The following is an 18,672-nucleotide window of genomic DNA, read 5'->3' as shown; positions in this document are numbered from 1 at the left end:
ACCTTTTTGCTCCAACAGAATTCCGATGTCAATGTTGAGCAACAAAAGGGAGGACCGTCTCCGCCTCCGTCCCGTGAGTGAACGACACGCAGAAGTCGTATAGCCACAAAATATCTATGCTTCCTCTTCTACGGTCTTCGACGACGTCTCCGTCGAAACAAGTCTTCCTCGCTAGTCCAAAGGTCCTTACCGATGATGCAGGCGGAGATGGTGACAAAAAGAGGCAAGTAAGTAAGTATAGTTCCGTGGTGAGGGCATCTGAATCAGTTGTTATTAGATTGCACCCCGGTTTGAAAGCTGTTATCGCCGAGCATCCGATGTGCCACTGTCGAGGAATTCTAATATCAAAAAACAGACATTTGCCGGACCCACACACATCGTCGTCACGCCCAATAGACAAACTGAATACATCTCGAGCCCATTTGATTCCTCTTGCTGACACAGCACGCTCATCTTCAACACCCAACCCGCATGCGTGTGCTACAGCTGATGCTAAACGTCAATCAGTCTTTTCCTCTGATCGAAAATCCATCTCGGAGGCTGTCAACTGCACATGAGCCAGCTCATCAGACTGGTTCAGTTTTGCGGAAACTCTGATTTCTTAGCATGAACCGAGGAAACATGGGTCCAGCTCGGATAGCTAGATCCCTTCAGAGCTTTCTTCACCTCGGGCGTCAATTCCTGCCCAGATAATATGGCTAGTCAGAGCGGTATCGGCCGACTCAACAGTGTGCCAATAAAACCTCCCACGGTCGCGATCGACGGCGGAGGTTGTAATCGAGGGGACTACAATACGTGTATTGGGCGTTAAGCTATAAGTATGAATGGATGTTACAACCGATACAGAAGAGTCAAAGCAATATAAAGTTCCAGTCTCAACCGATTTGCATTGGGCTACCGAGGTCGTTGTCCAATCGAAGGCCTTGCATTGAGGTCACGTTATCCGCCAGCGGACTACGCGTTCCGATACCCGTACCACCCGCTCCTTTGCCGCGATGCCTTCTACCAAGCAGCGTGGCACCATCCAAATCGAGTTCGAACCCTTTAGTACCCGCTGATTTGGTGGCATTCTGGCCACGGTCACGCGGCCCGGCACGTCCGCCAGCATAACCAGCCTGGTTCTTGGTCGTTTGTTGCTCATCAAAGTCTTCTTCATCGTCTTCGTTTAGTCCACCGAGGAAACCCCGAACACCCGCTCCTCCTCGTCCCTTATATTTGCGTCGCCGGGCTCCCTCCTCTTCCATTCGGTGCACAGCATACGTCACATCGAATGCCTCTTTCAATGTAGCAATTCCAGGACTCCGTCCTTCCATTCGGCCTTTAGCTGCAGACAGAAGAGGAGAGTCGATAGGGTGTCCAGTATAAGGCGTCGGGGGTGGTGGGGGAGCAGGTGCAGCGTTACACCAAGGGTGGGCAAGAAACTCGTCGATAGTGTAACGTTGAGCTGGATCAACACACAATAGATGGGTAATCAAGTCTTTGGCTGTGGAGAGTCAGATAAGTGAATCAGAGAGCTGAACCCTCACCTGAAGGGTTTATATCGTCCCACCAAGGGCTGAGGAACGTGTAATAACCTCGCGCTACCTTTTCCGTGAGAACGTTGATGCTTTCGTCGTAAAATGGCGGGAAACCGCAAAGGAGCGTATATAACACGCAGCCAAGCGCCCACATATCGACACTCTTGCTGTACCGTTCGTCCTTCACTATTTCAGGGGCCGTATAACCAACTGTTCCGCATGGCGTCATTGTTTCTTCGTTCCAGACCACTTTGCTTAACCCAAAATCAGCGATCTTGACGCGGCCGATCCCACCGCCACCGACTCCGGGGATGAATTCTCCTTCGTCTTCCTTCTCTTCATCGTAAGGTCGATGCACAGGAACTTTGGAAGGCACAATCGGTATCCTTTGGAAAAGAAGGTTCTCAGGTTTGATGTCCCGATGAACCACCCCTCGTTCTTCGTGTAGATAGCGGATACCGTGAGCAACTTGTAGAATGACGTGCCGAGACAAATTCTCGCTGAAGTAGGTGAGCTTGACGATTTGGTGGAATAGCTCTCCTCCTTCCATGACTGGACAGAAAATCAGTAGTTAAATTGAGAACAATATCAAACATACGTTCTAATACGAGGAAATAGTGTTCCTCCGATTCAGAAAAGGATATTAACTTGACCACGGAAGGATGGTTAGTTCCGCGCATAATTTGCACCTCTGAAAGATAGTGTTAATCTGGGCAACAAATACCAAGCGGCTCAGCAGATGATGACGCACCCTTGAGAATATTGGCGCGCTGAACGAGCGACGTCAGAATATGAACAGCGAGCAATTAGAGAAAGGAAGAGCCAAAGCACCTCTGTTACGCGCGGCTTCTTTTTGAACTTAGGGTTCAAATGTTTGTCTCCATCCTGCCGCGCGCAAATCAGATGGTCTAGAGAAATGGACGGAAGACATGGCAGTACTGACCTGGGATGAGTTGAGTTCATACTTTCGTACGACCTTGACTGAGAGCGATTGAGCGGCTTAGTAGTGTGGCTGATGCCGTTCACAAACCTGCAACTTTCTTGTTGGTGGTGAGGTCGAGGGCATGATAGACGTTGGAAAATGCGCCACTGCGAGGGATTGAGACACACAATAAGCAAGTTAATGGATGGACTTACTCGCCCATCTTCTCGACAATCTGAAAGTTTTCGAGACCCTTGTATGATGGCAATTGGCTCTTCTGTTCACGCTCCTGCTTGACGATTTGCTCTGCTGCTTCGCGGGCCATTTTCTCTTCGATTGGGGTTGTTGCGGGAGGTGGGGCTGCTTCTTGTTTAGGCGCTGCGTGGTTGTGGTGTTTGCCGTGTCGGAGGAGATCTGGTTGGATTAGACGAGAGTAGCCGATATATATGAGACAACCGACTCTTAAATGAGTCGAGTACACCGGCAGTTGGCATTTCAAGAGAATGCGTGGTGTTGCGAGCGGGTTCAAGCCGTGGCCTGACGAACTACGTAGTGGTGGTTGAGGTCAGAAGTGGTGTTTGCATTGACGTCATGAATTTTGCTGACTGTGAGGTCTCGGCGTGACTGTGACAGTCGCGACTTTCCGAACACAGCAATGAGCTTAGCAGACGAACTCCTTGCAGATCTCGATGGCTCTGACGACGGAGACGAATACGAGCAGCAAGAAGAAAACGGAAATCATTCCACGAATACCCTGAAACGCAAAGCGGAAGGTGATCCTTCTGACGATGAAATGGAGGGAACTGGAGAAGGCGACGACCAACAAGAAATTGGAGGACTTGTCCTCCCTGGTGGTGTAAAGCCGGCAGATGAGCTGGATGCAGATGACGTTCAGCAAATGGAACTTGGCGCAGTTCAAGACATTTCCACGATAGCGAAACTTGACGGAAGCAAACGCATGTCCGACATTTTACAGGTGCGTTGCCTACTTACCCCTCCCAAAAACACAACGTTAACCTGTGAATAGGAAATCCAAAAATATCAAGAGAACCCTGCGACAGCTGCCACGATGGCCCTTCCTGCCCATCTTAATCCGGAATACACGCTCATTGTACAGGCCAACAATCTTTCAGTCGACGTCGACAATGAAATCATGGTTGTCCATAAGGTTTGTATTGCGATACGAGACTTCTTTTCTCCGCTAACATCAATTAGTTCATTCGAGACCATTATGCTACCAAGTTCCCGGAGTTGGAACAACTTGTTGTCGACCCTGCTATGTACATTCGTTCAGTACGGACACTTGCGAACGAAGAGGTTATTAGTCGCAGCTCTCACTCTTATATTCGCTGACAAGATACCAGGATCCTACAAAAGTAGATCTTTCCAGCGTGTTACCGCCTGCGATCATTATGAGTGTGGTTGTTACAGCTACAACCTCTTCTGGCAAACAGTTATCCGACGCCGAATGGACAGCGGTTCAGCGAGCATGTGACCTTGCTGACCGCCTAGAGGAAGCGCGGAAGAAAGTGTGTTCATGTCCTTTGTTTTGTGTCTCTGATTGACTTTGATCCAGATATTCATGTACGTCAGCTCAAGGATGAATGTACTCGCTCCCAATCTGTCAGCCATTGTCGGAACCACGACAGCAGCCAAGCTTCTCGGTGTGGCCGGCGGTCTCGGTGCGCTCGCAAAGATGCCGGCCTGCAATGTCCACGTCCGTCCATAACTCTTTCTATCTGAAGGTTTAGAAGCACTGACTCGGACTTGGCAGCTGCTCGGTGCACAACGTAAAATAACCGCGGGCTTCTCAACCGCCACACAAAAGCGACATACTGGATTCATCTTTCAGTCAGAGCTAGTGACGCAAACGCCGCCAGAGTATCAGCTCAAAGTTCAACGCACTATTGGTGCCAAAGCTGTATTGGCTGCACGTATGGATTTAGAGCGACAACGGCGTGACGGTCAGTCCATCTATTGGATGTGCTTCTCTTCGAGGGCTAATTTTGGTCAGGTTCTTACGGGGAGAGCCTTCGCGATAAGATTGAGAAGCACATAGACCGACTTGCGGCTCCTCCCCCCTCCAAAGTCGTCAAGGCTTTGCCCATCCCAGGTGATGGCCCCAAGAAACGTCGTGGCGGTAAAAGGTCCGTCCACCGTTTGAATTCATTTTGTCAATGTAAATTTTACCTACAGAGCTCGAAAGGCGAAAGAAGCGTATGCCCAAACAGAATTGCGCAAACTGCAAAACCGGATGGCCTTCGGTGAAGCGGAGGAAGAAGTCGGCTCGTTTGATGAAACCAAGGGCATGGGTATGATAGGTGTATCGTCTGGGAGTGTTCGTGCGGGTATGGGAGATTCTAAAAGCCGAGGTCCGCTTCTCTTGCCAAATTTCCTTGTGTTCATGGCTCAACCAATTGACAACAGCCAAAATGTCCAAGGCCAACAAGCTACGAACCGCTGCTCTTAATCGTGCGGCACTCTTGGGAGGTACTCAACCGTCATCATCATCGGCTTTATCGGGAACAGCGACATCATTGAGTGTAACGCCAGCGCAGGGTACGCATTTTCCCTTGAAGTTGAATCTGCCTGACCAAATTGTTCCCAGGCTTCGAGCTTACCAACAGGACTGCCGCTGCTCAACGGGTTAAGGAAGCCAATGAGCGGTGGTTTGCCTCAGGAACCTTCTCGTCTTTCTCTTAGACTCTACTTTTGGGACCATTTAGGCATACAAAAAATCCTAATATACAAACTGTACACTAACGCTGTGACGATTTTTGGTAAGGTAATGCGGCGGAGGGGTCAAGTGGTATTCATTCATGCGGGAGTTGGAGCGGCAGCCTCTGAGGCCGACACACCCATGAAAGTGGGTTGCTTTGGTGTTAATGAGCTTCGCTTGGAACGGTAGTCACGAATGGCAGAGCGGATGGCATCTTCAGCGAGCACTATGAAGAGAATGAGACTTGAGGTCATGACATCACAAGGACACCATACTAGAGCAGTGGAGTTTGACGGGAGGCAGACAAAGCTCTTTCGCAATCTCCGTGTTCTTTATTTGGCCTGCCTCCTCGAGAGACAGACCCTTGACACGTTCTGTGAGGTACGAGCTGGAGGCAATGGCGCTGCCGCAACCAAAGGTCTTGAATTTGACGTCCGAGATGATGCCATTCTCGTCGACCCGGATTTGGAGCTTCATGACATCGCCACAGGCAGGGGCACCAACGAGGCCGGTGCCAACATCGATGTCGGTTTTGGGGAGAGAGCCGACCTGGTAATCAGATTAGTTTTTTCTGGGTCGGGGGGTCCAGACCACCGAAAAAAGGTCCATACATTTCTAGGCTGCTCATAATGTGAAATGACTTTCTCGTGATACGCGCGTGCCAGGACTGGTCGCTGCAGAGTAGGGCGGGCCACTGAACGGAAGAGGGCTGAGCGCAACATGTGGGAGAAAGGCAAAAGAGGTCGGCCGGCTGCTCGCGTCATCACCCCATTGACACCCGCGGCACGTGCCCATCAATGAGTTCCCTTCCCCCAACCGCGAACGCGATCGCCCTTCTTCTCTCTTCCACTCCCTCAGTACAAGATGTCCAGCCCGCAGTTCTCCATCAACTCCTCGACTTTGCGCATCGCTATACAGCTCACGTGCTCACCGATGCCAACGTATATGCTGAATACGCTGGAAGAACTGGAAAAATAGAAATGGACGACGTGATTCTGGCCGTGCAAGCCCGTGTTGGCTGGGAATTCGGCGGGAGGGTTCCGAAAGAGGTCTTTCTCCCTCTGCTTGCTTGATCTTCAGGTTAAAGCCTCGCAACACAGACGATCCTTTCACTCGCGACTGAAGTAAACGCGCAACCGCTTCCTGCTGTCCCCGAAGTGTTTGGTGTACGGATGCCTCCAGCTGCAGACTGTCTAACGTCTATCGACTTTGACCTCATCCCGAATCGACCACCTCCTGGTGTCAAATTATACGAAGAAGTAGAGGAATCTGAGTCTGAGTCTGAATCTGACGACGAGATGGAACCAGCACCAATACCTCAACAAACACAACCTCCGCCCGCTCCCGTACCATCTGAGCCCATTGCTGACGAGACGCCGTTTCCAATCAGCGCGATTAACACTTCTGTTGGTCCGCAAATCGGTTCACAGGCTCCTGCCCCCGACCAAGGCAGCGATGCAGAAGAGGAGGACGATGGACTATTTGGAGGTGGCGAGGACGACGATGACAGTGACGCAATGGAAGAAGTGCAGACTTCACTTGGTCAAGCAAATGGGGTCAAACGAAAATTGGAGGAAGACGACGATTACGATTAATGCGTTTATATACGGTATATGTGCGAGGTTTACAAAAGCTGTTGTGCTGCAATTGCCAGCAGCACTATTAAAAGGGTTAAGAGAATTATAAGGACAATCGTCCAGGCTGCAGTGTGGATGAGAGGTTGGTTCAACTTGGACGGAGTCGTCAACTCACAGGACTTTCCGACGGAAGATGGGATGTTGATGACACGTACAACCTTGTCAGGGCTTCCAGACACGAGCAGCGTCGAAGTTGGATTAAATGCAAGAGTGGTCGCTGGGAACTCGTGAGCAGTTAGGATCGTGGCCAAAGGCTTCAAAGTTCAGGTCAATAGATATTAGGAACACGGGAGGAGAGACCCACAGCGAGAGAAGTCGCATCGAGTAAACCAATCCGACAGCCGGAGTCAGCAAATGCGAGATACTTTCCGTTGGGACTGGAGAAGATTCAGGATAGGCCAACAACGCATTCAAGACAGACCTTGCGATGAAACAAGTGACACTTTTATCGCCCAACCTTTTAACCTTCTCCGTTTTCCAGGTTGACGTATTCCATGTGCATATATAAGCTTGTCGAGGAGCAGGCTTGCGATTTCGTGAACGTCCGGGAATGGTGTTGCTGATGCTGTAGAGAATCTGTGAATTTTCTGGGTGGAACCTGGTGGGATGAGTGGAAGAACGGTTTGGTTTGGTTTGAAGCAAACCTTGCCGCACGGAAGTCACTTGCAGAGACCTTGGATATAGCTTCCGGAGCCTCGATCGTTTGGAGTAGTTCTAGCTCGACCGGACCGCCGGCCTTTTGCTTTCCTTTCTTCTTGGTCTTGGAAGGGGAGCCTGTGCCGTCCACTGAAGGAAGCGCGTAAACCAAGAGATTACGGGTGGTTGTAACGACAAGCTTTTTCGAGGAAATTTAGCACCGAGGCAGCTCAACTTGATGCTTTATACCGTATTTTGGGAGAATGCAGTATCATAGATTTCCGCTTCTGACTTGATGGCGGGAGCCAACGGTGTGAGGGAAGGATATGAAACAACTTGAAGCTGCCCATTCATAAGAGCGAGAGATTGGATATAGTTTGGGCGGCATACCGAGGTTGTACCCCCAATAGCAAGCATTTTTCCGTCGGGTGAGAGGACAGTAACCCTCTAGAACCAATATCACTTCTATTGTTGGGAAATAGGATAAAATGCGCACCTGGTAGTCGTCCAAGTCACCAGATGTAAGAGTTCCATGGGTACCCAATAGCGCGAGCCTGTGATTCAAGTTTTAAGTCAAAACATATGGGTTTCACAGACACGGACTTTTCTTCCTTGAAAGCGTACGCGCGACAGTTCTGATTTTCGCCTTTAGCAAGCTGTTCTGGCGCACTATTGACGCCGCAAGCCAGAGTTCCCGTCTAATTCAACCTTTGTTTGAGGTGGAATAGTAAACACGTAGTCGTTTACCTCGGGGCTCGTGGCAATGCTCATTGGGGCGTCCTCGCCACGCTCAAGCTCGAGTTCGTTGACAAGAGTAATAGACCTATCATCTGCGACGCTATAGACTCGCTTTGCCGCGTCAATTCACGGTCGCAGCTACAAGCAACGGTGTCTCACCAATTTGTTCAGGATACCCGTTCTTGACGAGCCTCCACCGCCACCAAGTACGAAATGAGTTGGTGACAGAAAGCCAGAGGAATATATAGGGAATGTGTCCAGTGAATGAGGTGTGTGTTGTGGACGCATAATTGTGCGGAAGCAAGTGTTTTTGGTCAGACATCTGATCGCTGTCGTCTTGCTGCTTGCAAGCCTCCAACGACATGGCCCCTGGGCCCATTGCGGCCTGCTACCCAATTCTCGCCTTTACCGCCCCAGACCTTGGCAGTAAACTCCCAGAGCTGACCAGCGGAACTGTAATAGGGATTACAGTGGCTATCACCGGCAATGTTCTAATCTCTCTTGCACTCAACCTCCAGAAGTTGGCACACAAACGAGGGGAAGCAGAGCGTGTCAAACTCAGAGAGCAAGTCCGAGCGGAGGCCTCTCAAAGGGCGTCTCCAAGTAATGGTGAATCAGAGCAGCAGACAGAATTACCACCAGCTGTGCTTGTCGTTCAACAGAATTACGGATCCACAAGTCATCTTTCGACACCCAAGAAAACTCTTGTCTCTCGTCTATTCCCGTCAAAGCGCCAGCATCCAACTTCTGAACGGACAACCTTGCTACCTGTCGATGTCATACCCGAAGAGGAGATTGTGAACCAGTCCACTCATCATCGCAAACCAGAGGACGATGAAGATGACCTTGAAACTGGAAATGAAAGCGATTATCTGAAATCCAAACTGTGGTGGTTAGGTTTTACTCTTATGAACGTTGGCGAGATGGGTACGTCTCTTCTTTTTTCTTAACCCCGTCCATTCATCATTGGCAGGAAACTTTATATCTTATGCGTGGGCGCCAGCCTCTGTGGTTGCACCCCTTGGAACGGTCTGTTCTTCTTTCAGTCTAATGCACTATCTCACGCGTAGTATAGTTTGCGTTGATGGCCAATTGCGTCTTTGCGCCACTCATGCTCCATGAGCGATTCCGCAAACGTGATATTCTCGGCATCTTCATTGCGGTAGTCGGAGCTGTGACTGTTGTGCTCGCCTCGAACGCATCAGACACTCGTCTCGATCCTGACGCGCTGTTGGCGGCTTTGTCGCGCCTCTCGTTCCTCATCTACACTGGTGCATATATCATCGGTATATTCGTCCTCTCGATTCTCTCAGAAAGCAAGGTTGGAAAGCAGTCGGTATTTGTGGATGTAGGTTTGTGCGCCTTGTTTGGTGAGCTCGTGATCGTTGGTGGTTTACACTAGGCTTACCGATCTAATAGGTGGCTTTACGGTGCTTTCGACCAAAGCCGTGTCGACATTGTTGACCATGGAATGGCTGGAAATGTTCACCAAATGGATAACATATCCAACCATTGCAGTATGCAAGCCTCGAAGCTCTACTCTAACTGTTCATTCATTTCCAGGTCCTTATCCTCACTGGCGTTGGCCAGATCCGTTATCTCAACAGAGCGTTGATGAGATTTGACGGCAAGGTACTTGCTTTTTGATCAATAATTTTATTTTAATCGTCTCTCCCTCAGGTCGTCATCCCAATTCAGTTCGTCCTCTTTACGATCTCTGCTATTGTGGGCTCTGCGGTTCTCTATGGAGACTTCGAGAAGGCCACCTTCCATCAGCTAGTAACATTCCTTTACGGGTGTGCTGCGACTTTTACCGGTGTTTTCATCATCGCCTGGGAGCCTCAACGCGAACCAGCTCGGCAAGAAGTGGTTTCTACCGAGGGCGAAGACCAAGATACGGATGTTTCGGAGTCCGAGGATGAGTCGCCACATCCAGGGACTCCAAGTAGGAAGAAGCGCCCAGCCCTCATCCTACCAAATGGCTTCCTTGAGGAGCACGAACTGCTCCATAAGCCAAGTGCGGTCAGCATTATGGCTCTATCACCTGCAAGGGTTCGTTTATTCTCTTCAAAAATTATTATTCCGGTCATTCGGTTAACTTGTGAATCAGCCTCTGCTTATGGTCCATACACCACCTCGGGAAATTCCCGACAGACTAAGAGACATCGAGCGGGACCCACATACTGGATCGCTGGTAGGCTCGCAGCGACGGCGTGCCATCAGTTATATTGGCGAAGACAGCCGTTCCCAGAATGGGCGGAGTCACAGTCTCATCCGAAATGCGCGATACAGTGTCGCCAACCCAAGTTTCAATCCTTGGAGCTCTACCAACGGAAGCGTGTCGAGTTCACCGGAGCAGCAACGCTAGGCTGCTTGCTATTCACCCATATATAATTGTGTATTAATCCTACTCATACGTTCATTTGCTATAGGAGAGTTCTTAGATGCTCTGTCAGGGCCAGCAACGCCAAACTCTGTCCGTAAGGCATGCTGGTCAGTTTCACCTTGTTATAGTCCCCGATGTTATCAAATACGGGTGTCCCAAACGACGTCTGCAGCAGCTCACCATCAGGTGTGATGTTGTCGATAACACCTTGGATAGCTCTAGCAGCTGCCTTGGTGTACCTCTCCTCGCGTGGTATTAGCCGCATACGCAGGGACTTCAGAATGCCATAGGCGAAGCCGGCAGTGGCTGAGGCTTCCAAATAAGTACTGGGATCGTCGAGGATCGTGTGCCAAAGACCAGAAGAGGGATCTTGGCAGGTAACTAGAGCATCTATCTGGCGAACAAGGCTCGTTACGAGAAACGATCTCAGGCCGTCTGTTTCAGGGAGATCCAAGAGCTCGATGAAGTCGGGAATTGCGATCGTGACCCAACAGTTGCCCCGACCCCAACGAGCCGAGGCGAAGTGGTGATTTCCATCGAACGTCCAGCCGTGGAACCACAACCCAGTTTTGAGATCTTGGAGGTATTTGATGCTGTTTCATGGTGAGCAACTTGAACCCTGGTTGAACATTGACGACGAGTACTAACTGGAGCATGAATTGTCGCTTAGCTTCTTCGATATAATGCGGACGTTTTAAAACAAGGCCGGTCTTAGTGAGAGGTAGGACGGTCATCATGAGAGTGTCGTCCCAGAGTTGCTGGTAGTTGGCGTGACTATAGGTGATGTGCTGAAAACCGCCCTCGTTTGTGCGAGGGAGATCATGCATGACCCATTCGGCCCATGAGTCGAGATGAACCAAGTAGTTGGCGTGTTTGGCTTCGTGCAAATAAGCCCCAACTAAAAACGGCGCCATCGTGTTGATATTTTTCGTGGTACCCAGCCCCAAGACTTGGATGCGGAACCACTCGACAGCTATTCGAATTGGCTCCGCTTCATCGGTTATTTGGTGAAGTTTGAGGAGACCGTATAGGCCGACACCATGCGACCACTCCCATGACGAATACTTGGGGTTATTCCATCCTTTGGTATCAATAACACGACCATCCTCAAGCTCGAGCAAAAATTCGCCGGTTTTGTCCTCGATGGTAACAAGACATTGGATGAGACTATGAATGAGCTTGAGCGTGCTTTCGCGAGTGGACGACATTGAATAGAGAGAACCTTGTTGTCTGGTTTAAGTAGAAGATCAAAGTCCGGACCGCGGGCCGGACGGGCCTCTTGTTCACTCCCGCCATCATGCGAACTGAAGAAGAAGCATGGAGTGGGCTTCCAGTCTCCCTACAGTCCCATAAATCATGCCCTCTTCCTGGGGTCTGAATGCTTCTTTTCATGCACTCAGTCCTTCCCTCTAAAACTCGCAAAAAATCGACCCTGGTAAGCAGCCACGACTTCCTGCGTTCCTGGCCCCACGGCGACTCGGAAAGACCAAATGATTGCAATTAAACCGGAGGAAGTCAGCAGACCGAATACTTCGATAACGGTATAAAATGTAGCGCGCCAACGCGCTCCGTCCAGTCGCTTCTGCAACCATGTCCAAGCCAGCCAACCATGAAGACCGCATCGAGGACGCAAAGGAGGTGTATTCCATCGGTAGTGGAGAAGCGCAAGGCTAGTTGTGCCTTTATAAGCTTTCCACTCTACTTAATTTCCGTCCAAAGTCCCCGCTGGCGGTATCGATGCGGAAGTAGTGCAATTTTTCGCCCAGACACAACGGGATGAGCCTGTTGTAATTGATGAAGCCACTAACATACGCCTGCGCTGGATGGTCCACAAACGAGTCTTGGTGAGTATCTTGGTTGTGTTGAATCCTATTTTGACTAAGGAATTCAAGACTGTCATGGTCATTACATATTGTTGGTCGCATGTTGGACGCAGCTTTGCATGATCCACTGACAACTTTAAGTCGCCCAGACACTGGACAAAGGGTGGGTTATCAAAAGAAAATCCGAAAATAAGCTCTGAATCGGTCTCAGCACTCTTAACTTCGCCAGTATCATGGGCAAGTAACTAAATTCCAAACAATTCACTCCTTAATCTCCCAACAGGAATTATTCCGGACACCCACCTCCATGGCCAACAATATGCTTGGCTTACGACTTGTGGTGAGTTATTCTTTCGAGCCGCTTCGTAATAGCTTTGACTTAGTAACACTTAGTTTATATTGCTATGTAAACTCTTCTCGTCAAGGCGCCAACTTCATCTGACGAATAAAACAGCCTCCTCTGGGAGTTCCCCACAAATCGCTTGATTCAGCGACTGCCAATTGCCAAATATCTTGGCTTCTGTATCAGCAGTTGGGGCCTAGTTCTCGCGATGACCGCTATTTGCAAGAACTTCACCGGTCTAGTAATTGTGCGAACCTTACTAGGCATGCTCGAGTGTGTCTGTCAACCAGCATTTGTGTACCTGTGGGTCCCACCTTTCGGTCGAGTGGACTAGGGCTGATTTTGCCCTATCCAGCTCCACGATGTACTACACGCGTGCTGAGCAAGCACTCGTCATCGGCTCCTTTTACTCTATGAACGGATTCCAACAGTGTGTTGGCGGCTTGATTGGTTACGGAATTTCGCAGATTCAGCACCAAAGCCTGAAAAACTGGCAGATTCTGTTCACAGTGCGTTTACGGCGAGCAGTTGATACCAATCCTGATTTTTTTCAGCTTCTTGGATGCTTGACCTTCGCATGGGGACTATTCGTTCTGTGGTGGCTCCCGGATAGTCCTATGCGGGCTACTTGCTGGTCGCGTAAGCAACACTGGCGGATCTCGAACTGAGCGCCTATCTGATAAGCGCTGTTATAGCTGAGGATCGTCTTCTAATCGCTGAACGTGTCCGAAAGAATGAAACCGGAATTCAGAACCGCATTTTCAAACTCCATCAAGCTTGTGCGTCGTCTGGTATATGTACCTCTGATATCGTTGAACCTTTGTTATGCAGGGGAGGCATTCCGTGACCCGACCGTCTGGCTCGTGACGCTGATTTCGTTCACAAATGCTTTGCCTACCGGCGGACTGGGTGCTTTCTCTAACCTGATTTTAGTTGCCTTCGTACGTACCCTCTTGGGGGTGGGGCTTATCCTAACCAATATCGACAGGGCTTCACAACGCTGCAGACCTATCTGCTTGCTATTGCGCAAGGGTCGATCATAATGCTCTTCCTGTTTAGTTCAACATACCTGGCCAAAGTTTACAACCAGAAGCTCATCCTTGCCTTCGTATGCGTCGTACACTGGCCTTGTGGGAGAGCTGAATCGCTTTAGATATACACGCTGCCCAACATCGCGGGCACCATTGTGTTCATTTGCGTCAAAACCACCGCTCACACGAAAGTGGGCCTGCTTTTAGCGTTCTAGTAGGTCGATTGCTGCTTCAATTACTTGGATTCTCATGCACAAAAGCTGCATGCAGGGTTTCGGCGCAGTCGCGGTGTTAAACTTGGCGGTCATGTCAAACAATGTGAGCGATCTTATCTTATCTAATCGAAACTTATCTTGTGCAGATTGGCGGCGTATGGCTTCAAGATTTTCGTGCTCGTTAGATTAACTATATTTCAGCGGAGTAAACAGGTCATTGCTTCGAGCCTGGTTTTCATGTGAGCAACCCCAACTCTTCTCTCTCAGTCATTGATCCACAAACAAGTGCGTGGGCCACAGGAAATGCGATGTCGGTAGTCCAATGCTTGGCGTGATATATTTCTCATCACCAAAACAGAGGGCCTCAAGTGTTCCGCGACAACGACAAGCCCCGGTATATCCGCGCCTTCATCGCTCATCTGGTCATGTACGGCCTCCAGCTTGCCACCATTGTCGTGTTAAGACTCCGCCTCATGCGCCTGAACGTTCTCAAGCGACGCGAGCAGGCGCTTGAGCCGTCCAAAGCAAATGGTGAACTAGCAAACGAGCATATTTCACACAGACAAGCGTGCGTATGTCTTGTCGTCTTGAGGAAATATCTGATCATCCAACTAGCTTTGATGACCTTACCGACTGGGAGAACCGGGATTGTGAGTGACCCACTTCACGCGACTGAGTTCGTGCTTATGCAGCCTTCCGATAGTCCGATACGTTTATTAGCTCTTATGCTGCAAAATTCGGAAGCGATCATGTACAGACAACGATAATGCAAAAAAAAAATCGAATGACCTATGATTCCCGTTCCGGTGGATGAGACAAGGACAGATTCAGTTGTCCTGCCAACCGAACTAACTCGTCCTCCATTTTCGATATTCTTGCGTGCCTGCAAGGGTGTGTACATTGAGTGCCATAAAATACCAGTCAATACCACATACTCGATATTTGAACGCGCGCCGAATTCGAAGGCTTGGGAGACGCCTAAAGCCGGTGGTGGTGTTTTTCGTATTCTTTCCTTCTCCACCAGCGCTTTGAGGCCAGGCATCAACCGTTCGTACTCGCGCTCCAGCTGTTCAAAACATCAGCATGTCCATCGCAACCACCAGAGTATAAAAAACGCACCACCTGCATCCTCGATAGCAATGAAGTCTCGTCATATTTGCTCGCTCCCACCACTTCCCCTTGTAACCTCTTGAGTTCCGCGAACCACTTGGTCTCATATTCGCTCAATTCTGGAGATGCCCGGTCCATCAGACCTCGCAATAAGCGCTCCAAACGACTATGCAGCGACTTTTGCTCTTCTTGCACCCGCGCAAGCCGCTCCTCCGTTCTCTGACGCTGTGGGCCTTTCAACCTAGCTATGATCGAGCTCAGCTCTTCGCACTTTTGCGCCAGCCGCGTTTGCTCATTTTGTTGAAGCAACACACGGGAGTCTGCCGCGCGGAATGCGAGCTGGACTTCCTGCATCTGGCCGGTGAGGTCCGCAACCGTTTTTCCCAGGTAGCGAAGGACTTCGGGGGTCAACATGAAATCTTTCGCTCCCTTGGTGGGCGAAGGCGGCAAGGACAGTCGCGGGCTAAGGGGGAGCCCCGAATTGGTTCGTGTTAAGCATTCTGGCGGAGTATACGGCGTATTCCCCAAGAGCGAAATATAAGAGGGAGGCCCATCGCGTGGTATTAACCATTTGCTCGTCGGTTTTTGCGGACTGGGTGATGCTGGGGTCTGCATCACCGGCGCTTTGGGGGCGGGCGGCGCAGATCGAAGGTCGAGAGGTATTGATACAATGCGCATTGCAGATGTGAGGACGAGAATGCTGTAGGTGACAAAGATGTCGTTTGGCACCAGAACGGCAACCACCGGATTGGAACAACTGGAATTTGTCAGCACGCCCTTTACGAGTTGACTGAATGATACCTTCGCTCAACAGAAAACGTCGACACGATGGGCGTCACCGACGATCCTACAGCTTCTTGTAATGCGGATGTCAACGATTGAGCTTCGTCGTCGGCTTTGAGAGCGAGCCTCAAGGTCTGCAATAGCTGATCCAGATGAAGCGAATGCACCCCAAATGCATGATAAACGTATATTGTGTCGTCGTGGAGAGGGTCTGCCAGAAATACTGCTCGATTGCCTTGTAGGAGGTTTAATTTCCCGGCAAGCATAGTCACCAGGTCGAGGTCTATGGTTTCATAAACAGCAAGCATTGGGAGTCCCGCGTCACGTTTCGCGCTGCCGGTGTCCCAACGGGCTTCAACCTTCTCTACATCGAGGCACAAGTCGACCTTGCCGTCCTGGTAGGCAACAAGAACGACACCAAGATGCCCAGTTTCACCACCTTCGCTGTCTGCTTCAGGTTGCTCGTTCGATCCGAAGGCAAGATATATCATGTCTGTTGCATCGCCACCTTCGCTGCCGGCTATGCTTCGAGGAGCAGGCTGGAGGAGGAAAGGGCCCTGTCGTGCAACTTTCGCTTTCAATGTGGTCGGTGGGTGCATTGAGACGGAACGAGATGTGGCGGGGAAAACCGTTCCAGGGGGTAGTTGCTTGATGAGGGCGGAGATATATTTCCGTTGGTAGTCGTATAAGACAGAGAGATTTCGTGAAGAAGTTGACCCATGTTCCTCTGATTGAGCGAGGAATTCCTGCTTTGCAGATATGAAGCACTCCAAAGAGTGGACGTAGGACGATGGAATTGCGCTGAGACTGCATTAGCCTATCACACAACCAATAGTCACGAAACGACTTAACGCGTTTTTAGGCATATAAGGGCACATAGCGTATATGTCCCCTGATTTCATGACCGCATATACGGTGAGAGGACCCCAGTCTGCTTGCCCCTGGCCCAAGGAAAAAGACGCGACTTCACGTTCAGACGCGTCCTCTGCCACAAAGGCCTTTCCTTTCCGTTCTGGGACGAATGAGAGGACCTGTTGTGGCTCGTCGGCGTCTGTTGAGATATCGTATTCCCTGGCGAATTGTTGAGCTCGATAAATCAAAAGCCATGTGGCATTCACGCACCTCAGTTTTCCATCCTCAGTCATCACCATCAGAGTAGACCCAGCTTCGCCCCATGGATGCCACTGGATTTTGGCTATCGGGGGAGAGCCCTTGGCTGCATGATAGAATTGACCTATTTGCAGTGATCTATGGGTGAATTAGGCGCGACTAAATGGAGAATTGTTTATTGCACCTACTTGCAGTCGATGGTTTCTGGGACTAAACGCGCGTAGCCGGATCGCGGGAGCACCACAACACCTATTTGGCATTCCCCTGCTACCGCCAGAAGCTTCCCGCTGGGATTGAGCGCGAGTTGGCGAATCTCGAATTGCAGGTTTGGTGTGTGGAGAGTCTGGTGATTAGTTTAGCGATGAAAAATATGTTTTTTTGTTAAATATACCTTGTACCCTTTGGAGCCAGATGCGCCGAGAGAAGCAATACGAAGTTCTTCGCCAACTGCAACGACGAGGTCGGCGTCTTTGAGGACCATGAGTTGCCGTTGCCCAGTGGGATTCGCGCTTGTGGAAGCTGAGAGCTCATTGGAGGGAAAGTTTGGTGGGGGACGAAAAATGGGATGGTTGGCAAGAAGTGTTGTCCATTCAGCCATAGCTGAGGCTGATGAGGTTGGCTGTGACGCACACGTTACGCGTGTACGCGTCCTCTTTCCGCTTCGCCATGACCTCCATCGGAACGGGCTACGATCTCTCTGCCAGCACATACTCTCCGGACGGGCGCATATTTCAGGTCGAATACGCCAACAAGGCTGTCGAAAACTCGGGGTTGGTGTGCAAGCCATCATGCCTCACTAGCTGCTAAGTAATCTCCAGGACTGCTATTGGTCTCAAAGTCAAGGACGGCATTGTTCTGGCTGTCGAGAAACTTGTGCACTCTAAGCTGCTAGTTCCTGGCGCGAATCGGCGCATCCAAACGATAGACAGACACATTGGCCTGGTATAATCGGTTGACCTGATTATATTCCTTGCTAACGAAGATCGTTCAGGCCGCAGCTGGGCTACCAGCAGATGGAAGGACTGTTGCTAACCGCGCGCGTGACGAAGCCGCCAACTTCAGGGAGACATATCGCTCGCCACCAACATTGAAAGTGGGTGTTGGTCAAATCGCAACCATGGCCCTTACCTGGTCTTAGGCTCTTGCCGATCGGTTAGGCCAGTTCGTTCAAGTTTACACGCTTTATTCGTCGGTTCGGCCATTTGGAACCAGCACCATTCTTGGGGCAGTCGACAAGGATGGGCCATCGCTCTATGTGATTGAACCGAGTGGGGTATTTTATGTGCGCATACCTTCTCTTCTGTCAGAAATTATACCCTTACAACCATTCAGGGATACCATGGTGCTGCCGTTGGAAAGGGTCGTCAGCTGGCCAAGACCGAGCTCGAGAAACTGAAACTCTCTGAGCTCACTGCACGTGAAGCAGTCATCGAGGCCGCGCGAATGTACGCGTTTTTCAATTAGGCTTCGTTACCATTAATCCCCATTAGCATTTATCTGGTTCATGAGGATGCAAAAGAGAAGGAGTTTGAGCTGGAAATGTCATGGATAAGCCCGGAGACGGATGGTCTCCATCTTGCTGTGCCTCAAGACCTCTTTGATGAGGCCGAGACCAAGGCAAAAGAAGAGCTCGCGTCGGGTTTCGAGTAGTAGTCCAATATAAAATTGCCTCTTCGTTCAAGAAACCAGTGTGATTCTTCCT

At 50.3% G+C, this 18,672-nt stretch overlaps 9 protein-coding genes across 9 annotated transcripts; 5 read left to right on the top strand and 4 right to left on the bottom strand.

The window, feature by feature from the left end:
- Positions 1-875: 875 nt before the first annotated feature.
- MIND_00706500 (Protein kinase domain-containing protein) lies at positions 876-2,933 on the bottom strand (the record flags this gene model as incomplete). The annotated part of the gene is made up of 9 exons (XM_037363768.1): positions 876-1,483; positions 1,527-2,069; positions 2,116-2,208; positions 2,269-2,287; positions 2,349-2,402; positions 2,461-2,498; positions 2,548-2,606; positions 2,655-2,853; positions 2,900-2,933. 9 exons carry the CDS (start codon positions 2,931-2,933, stop codon positions 876-878), a joined length of 1,647 nt encoding a protein of 548 aa, XP_037219412.1.
- A 146-nt stretch (positions 2,934-3,079) lies between these two features.
- Positions 3,080-5,142, top strand: MIND_00706400 (Nop domain-containing protein; the record flags this gene model as incomplete). Its single annotated transcript, XM_037363767.1, has 10 exons — positions 3,080-3,415; positions 3,467-3,607; positions 3,655-3,756; positions 3,804-3,968; positions 4,016-4,156; positions 4,214-4,403; positions 4,454-4,586; positions 4,636-4,811; positions 4,867-4,998; positions 5,048-5,142. Exons 1-10 carry the CDS (start codon positions 3,095-3,097, stop codon positions 5,140-5,142), a joined length of 1,596 nt encoding a protein of 531 aa, XP_037219411.1. The 5' UTR covers positions 3,080-3,094.
- A 114-nt stretch (positions 5,143-5,256) lies between these two features.
- On the bottom strand, positions 5,257-5,898 carry MIND_00706300 (Iron-sulfur cluster assembly protein; the record flags this gene model as incomplete). Its single annotated transcript, XM_037363766.1, has 3 exons — positions 5,770-5,898; positions 5,434-5,707; positions 5,257-5,384 (listed from the first exon to the last, which is right to left on the bottom strand). Exons 1-3 carry the CDS (start codon positions 5,878-5,880, stop codon positions 5,257-5,259), a joined length of 513 nt encoding a protein of 170 aa, XP_037219410.1. The 5' UTR covers positions 5,881-5,898.
- Positions 5,682-6,753, top strand: MIND_00706200 (uncharacterized protein; the record flags this gene model as incomplete). The annotated part of the gene is made up of 3 exons (XM_037363765.1): positions 5,682-5,710; positions 5,961-6,207; positions 6,259-6,753. The coding sequence occupies 3 exons, from the start codon at positions 5,682-5,684 to the stop codon at positions 6,751-6,753; spliced, it is 771 nt and encodes a 256-aa protein (XP_037219409.1).
- Positions 6,754-6,782: 29 nt separating this feature from the next.
- Positions 6,783-8,526, bottom strand: MIND_00706100 (WD-REPEATS-REGION domain-containing protein; the record flags this gene model as incomplete). Its single annotated transcript, XM_037363764.1, has 11 exons — positions 8,329-8,526; positions 8,179-8,280; positions 8,035-8,129; positions 7,928-7,985; positions 7,822-7,878; positions 7,681-7,773; positions 7,440-7,630; positions 7,217-7,393; positions 7,100-7,172; positions 6,911-7,049; positions 6,783-6,859 (listed from the first exon to the last, which is right to left on the bottom strand). The coding sequence occupies exons 1-11, from the start codon at positions 8,455-8,457 to the stop codon at positions 6,783-6,785; spliced, it is 1,191 nt and encodes a 396-aa protein (XP_037219408.1). The 5' UTR covers positions 8,458-8,526.
- MIND_00706000 (DUF803 domain membrane protein) lies at positions 8,520-10,537 on the top strand (the record flags this gene model as incomplete). Its single annotated transcript, XM_037363763.1, has 7 exons — positions 8,520-9,096; positions 9,143-9,198; positions 9,245-9,539; positions 9,589-9,686; positions 9,733-9,801; positions 9,850-10,221; positions 10,280-10,537. Exons 1-7 carry the CDS (start codon positions 8,532-8,534, stop codon positions 10,535-10,537), a joined length of 1,713 nt encoding a protein of 570 aa, XP_037219407.1. The 5' UTR covers positions 8,520-8,531.
- Positions 10,538-12,045: 1,508 nt separating this feature from the next.
- On the top strand, positions 12,046-14,687 carry MIND_00705800 (MFS general substrate transporter; the record flags this gene model as incomplete). Its single annotated transcript, XM_037363762.1, has 22 exons — positions 12,046-12,069; positions 12,132-12,231; positions 12,275-12,399; positions 12,448-12,480; positions 12,520-12,541; positions 12,590-12,619; positions 12,662-12,718; positions 12,772-12,784; positions 12,833-13,024; positions 13,077-13,230; positions 13,276-13,360; positions 13,417-13,500; positions 13,553-13,662; positions 13,710-13,829; positions 13,875-13,966; positions 14,013-14,070; positions 14,114-14,122; positions 14,169-14,206; positions 14,254-14,277; positions 14,326-14,535; positions 14,583-14,617; positions 14,671-14,687. The coding sequence occupies 22 exons, from the start codon at positions 12,046-12,048 to the stop codon at positions 14,685-14,687; spliced, it is 1,632 nt and encodes a 543-aa protein (XP_037219406.1).
- Positions 14,688-14,756: 69 nt separating this feature from the next.
- On the bottom strand, positions 14,757-17,586 carry MIND_00705700 (uncharacterized protein; the record flags this gene model as incomplete). Its single annotated transcript, XM_037363761.1, has 8 exons — positions 17,362-17,586; positions 17,159-17,313; positions 16,983-17,108; positions 16,713-16,931; positions 15,879-16,661; positions 15,087-15,834; positions 14,903-15,033; positions 14,757-14,850 (listed from the first exon to the last, which is right to left on the bottom strand). The coding sequence occupies exons 1-8, from the start codon at positions 17,566-17,568 to the stop codon at positions 14,757-14,759; spliced, it is 2,463 nt and encodes an 820-aa protein (XP_037219405.1). The 5' UTR covers positions 17,569-17,586.
- A 50-nt stretch (positions 17,587-17,636) lies between these two features.
- MIND_00705600 (Proteasome subunit alpha type) lies at positions 17,637-18,620 on the top strand (the record flags this gene model as incomplete). Its single annotated transcript, XM_037363760.1, has 6 exons — positions 17,637-17,740; positions 17,789-17,912; positions 17,962-18,063; positions 18,109-18,252; positions 18,303-18,415; positions 18,461-18,620. The coding sequence occupies 6 exons, from the start codon at positions 17,637-17,639 to the stop codon at positions 18,618-18,620; spliced, it is 747 nt and encodes a 248-aa protein (XP_037219404.1).
- Between the last annotated feature and the right edge of the window lie 52 nt (positions 18,621-18,672).

Source organism: Mycena indigotica (genome assembly GCF_014461135.1).
Source record: "Mycena indigotica strain 171206Taipei chromosome Unknown Mind.scaff0006, whole genome shotgun sequence".
Classification (NCBI taxonomy): domain Eukaryota; kingdom Fungi; phylum Basidiomycota; class Agaricomycetes; order Agaricales; family Mycenaceae; genus Mycena; species Mycena indigotica.
This window is presented reverse-complemented; position numbering and strand designations above follow the sequence as displayed.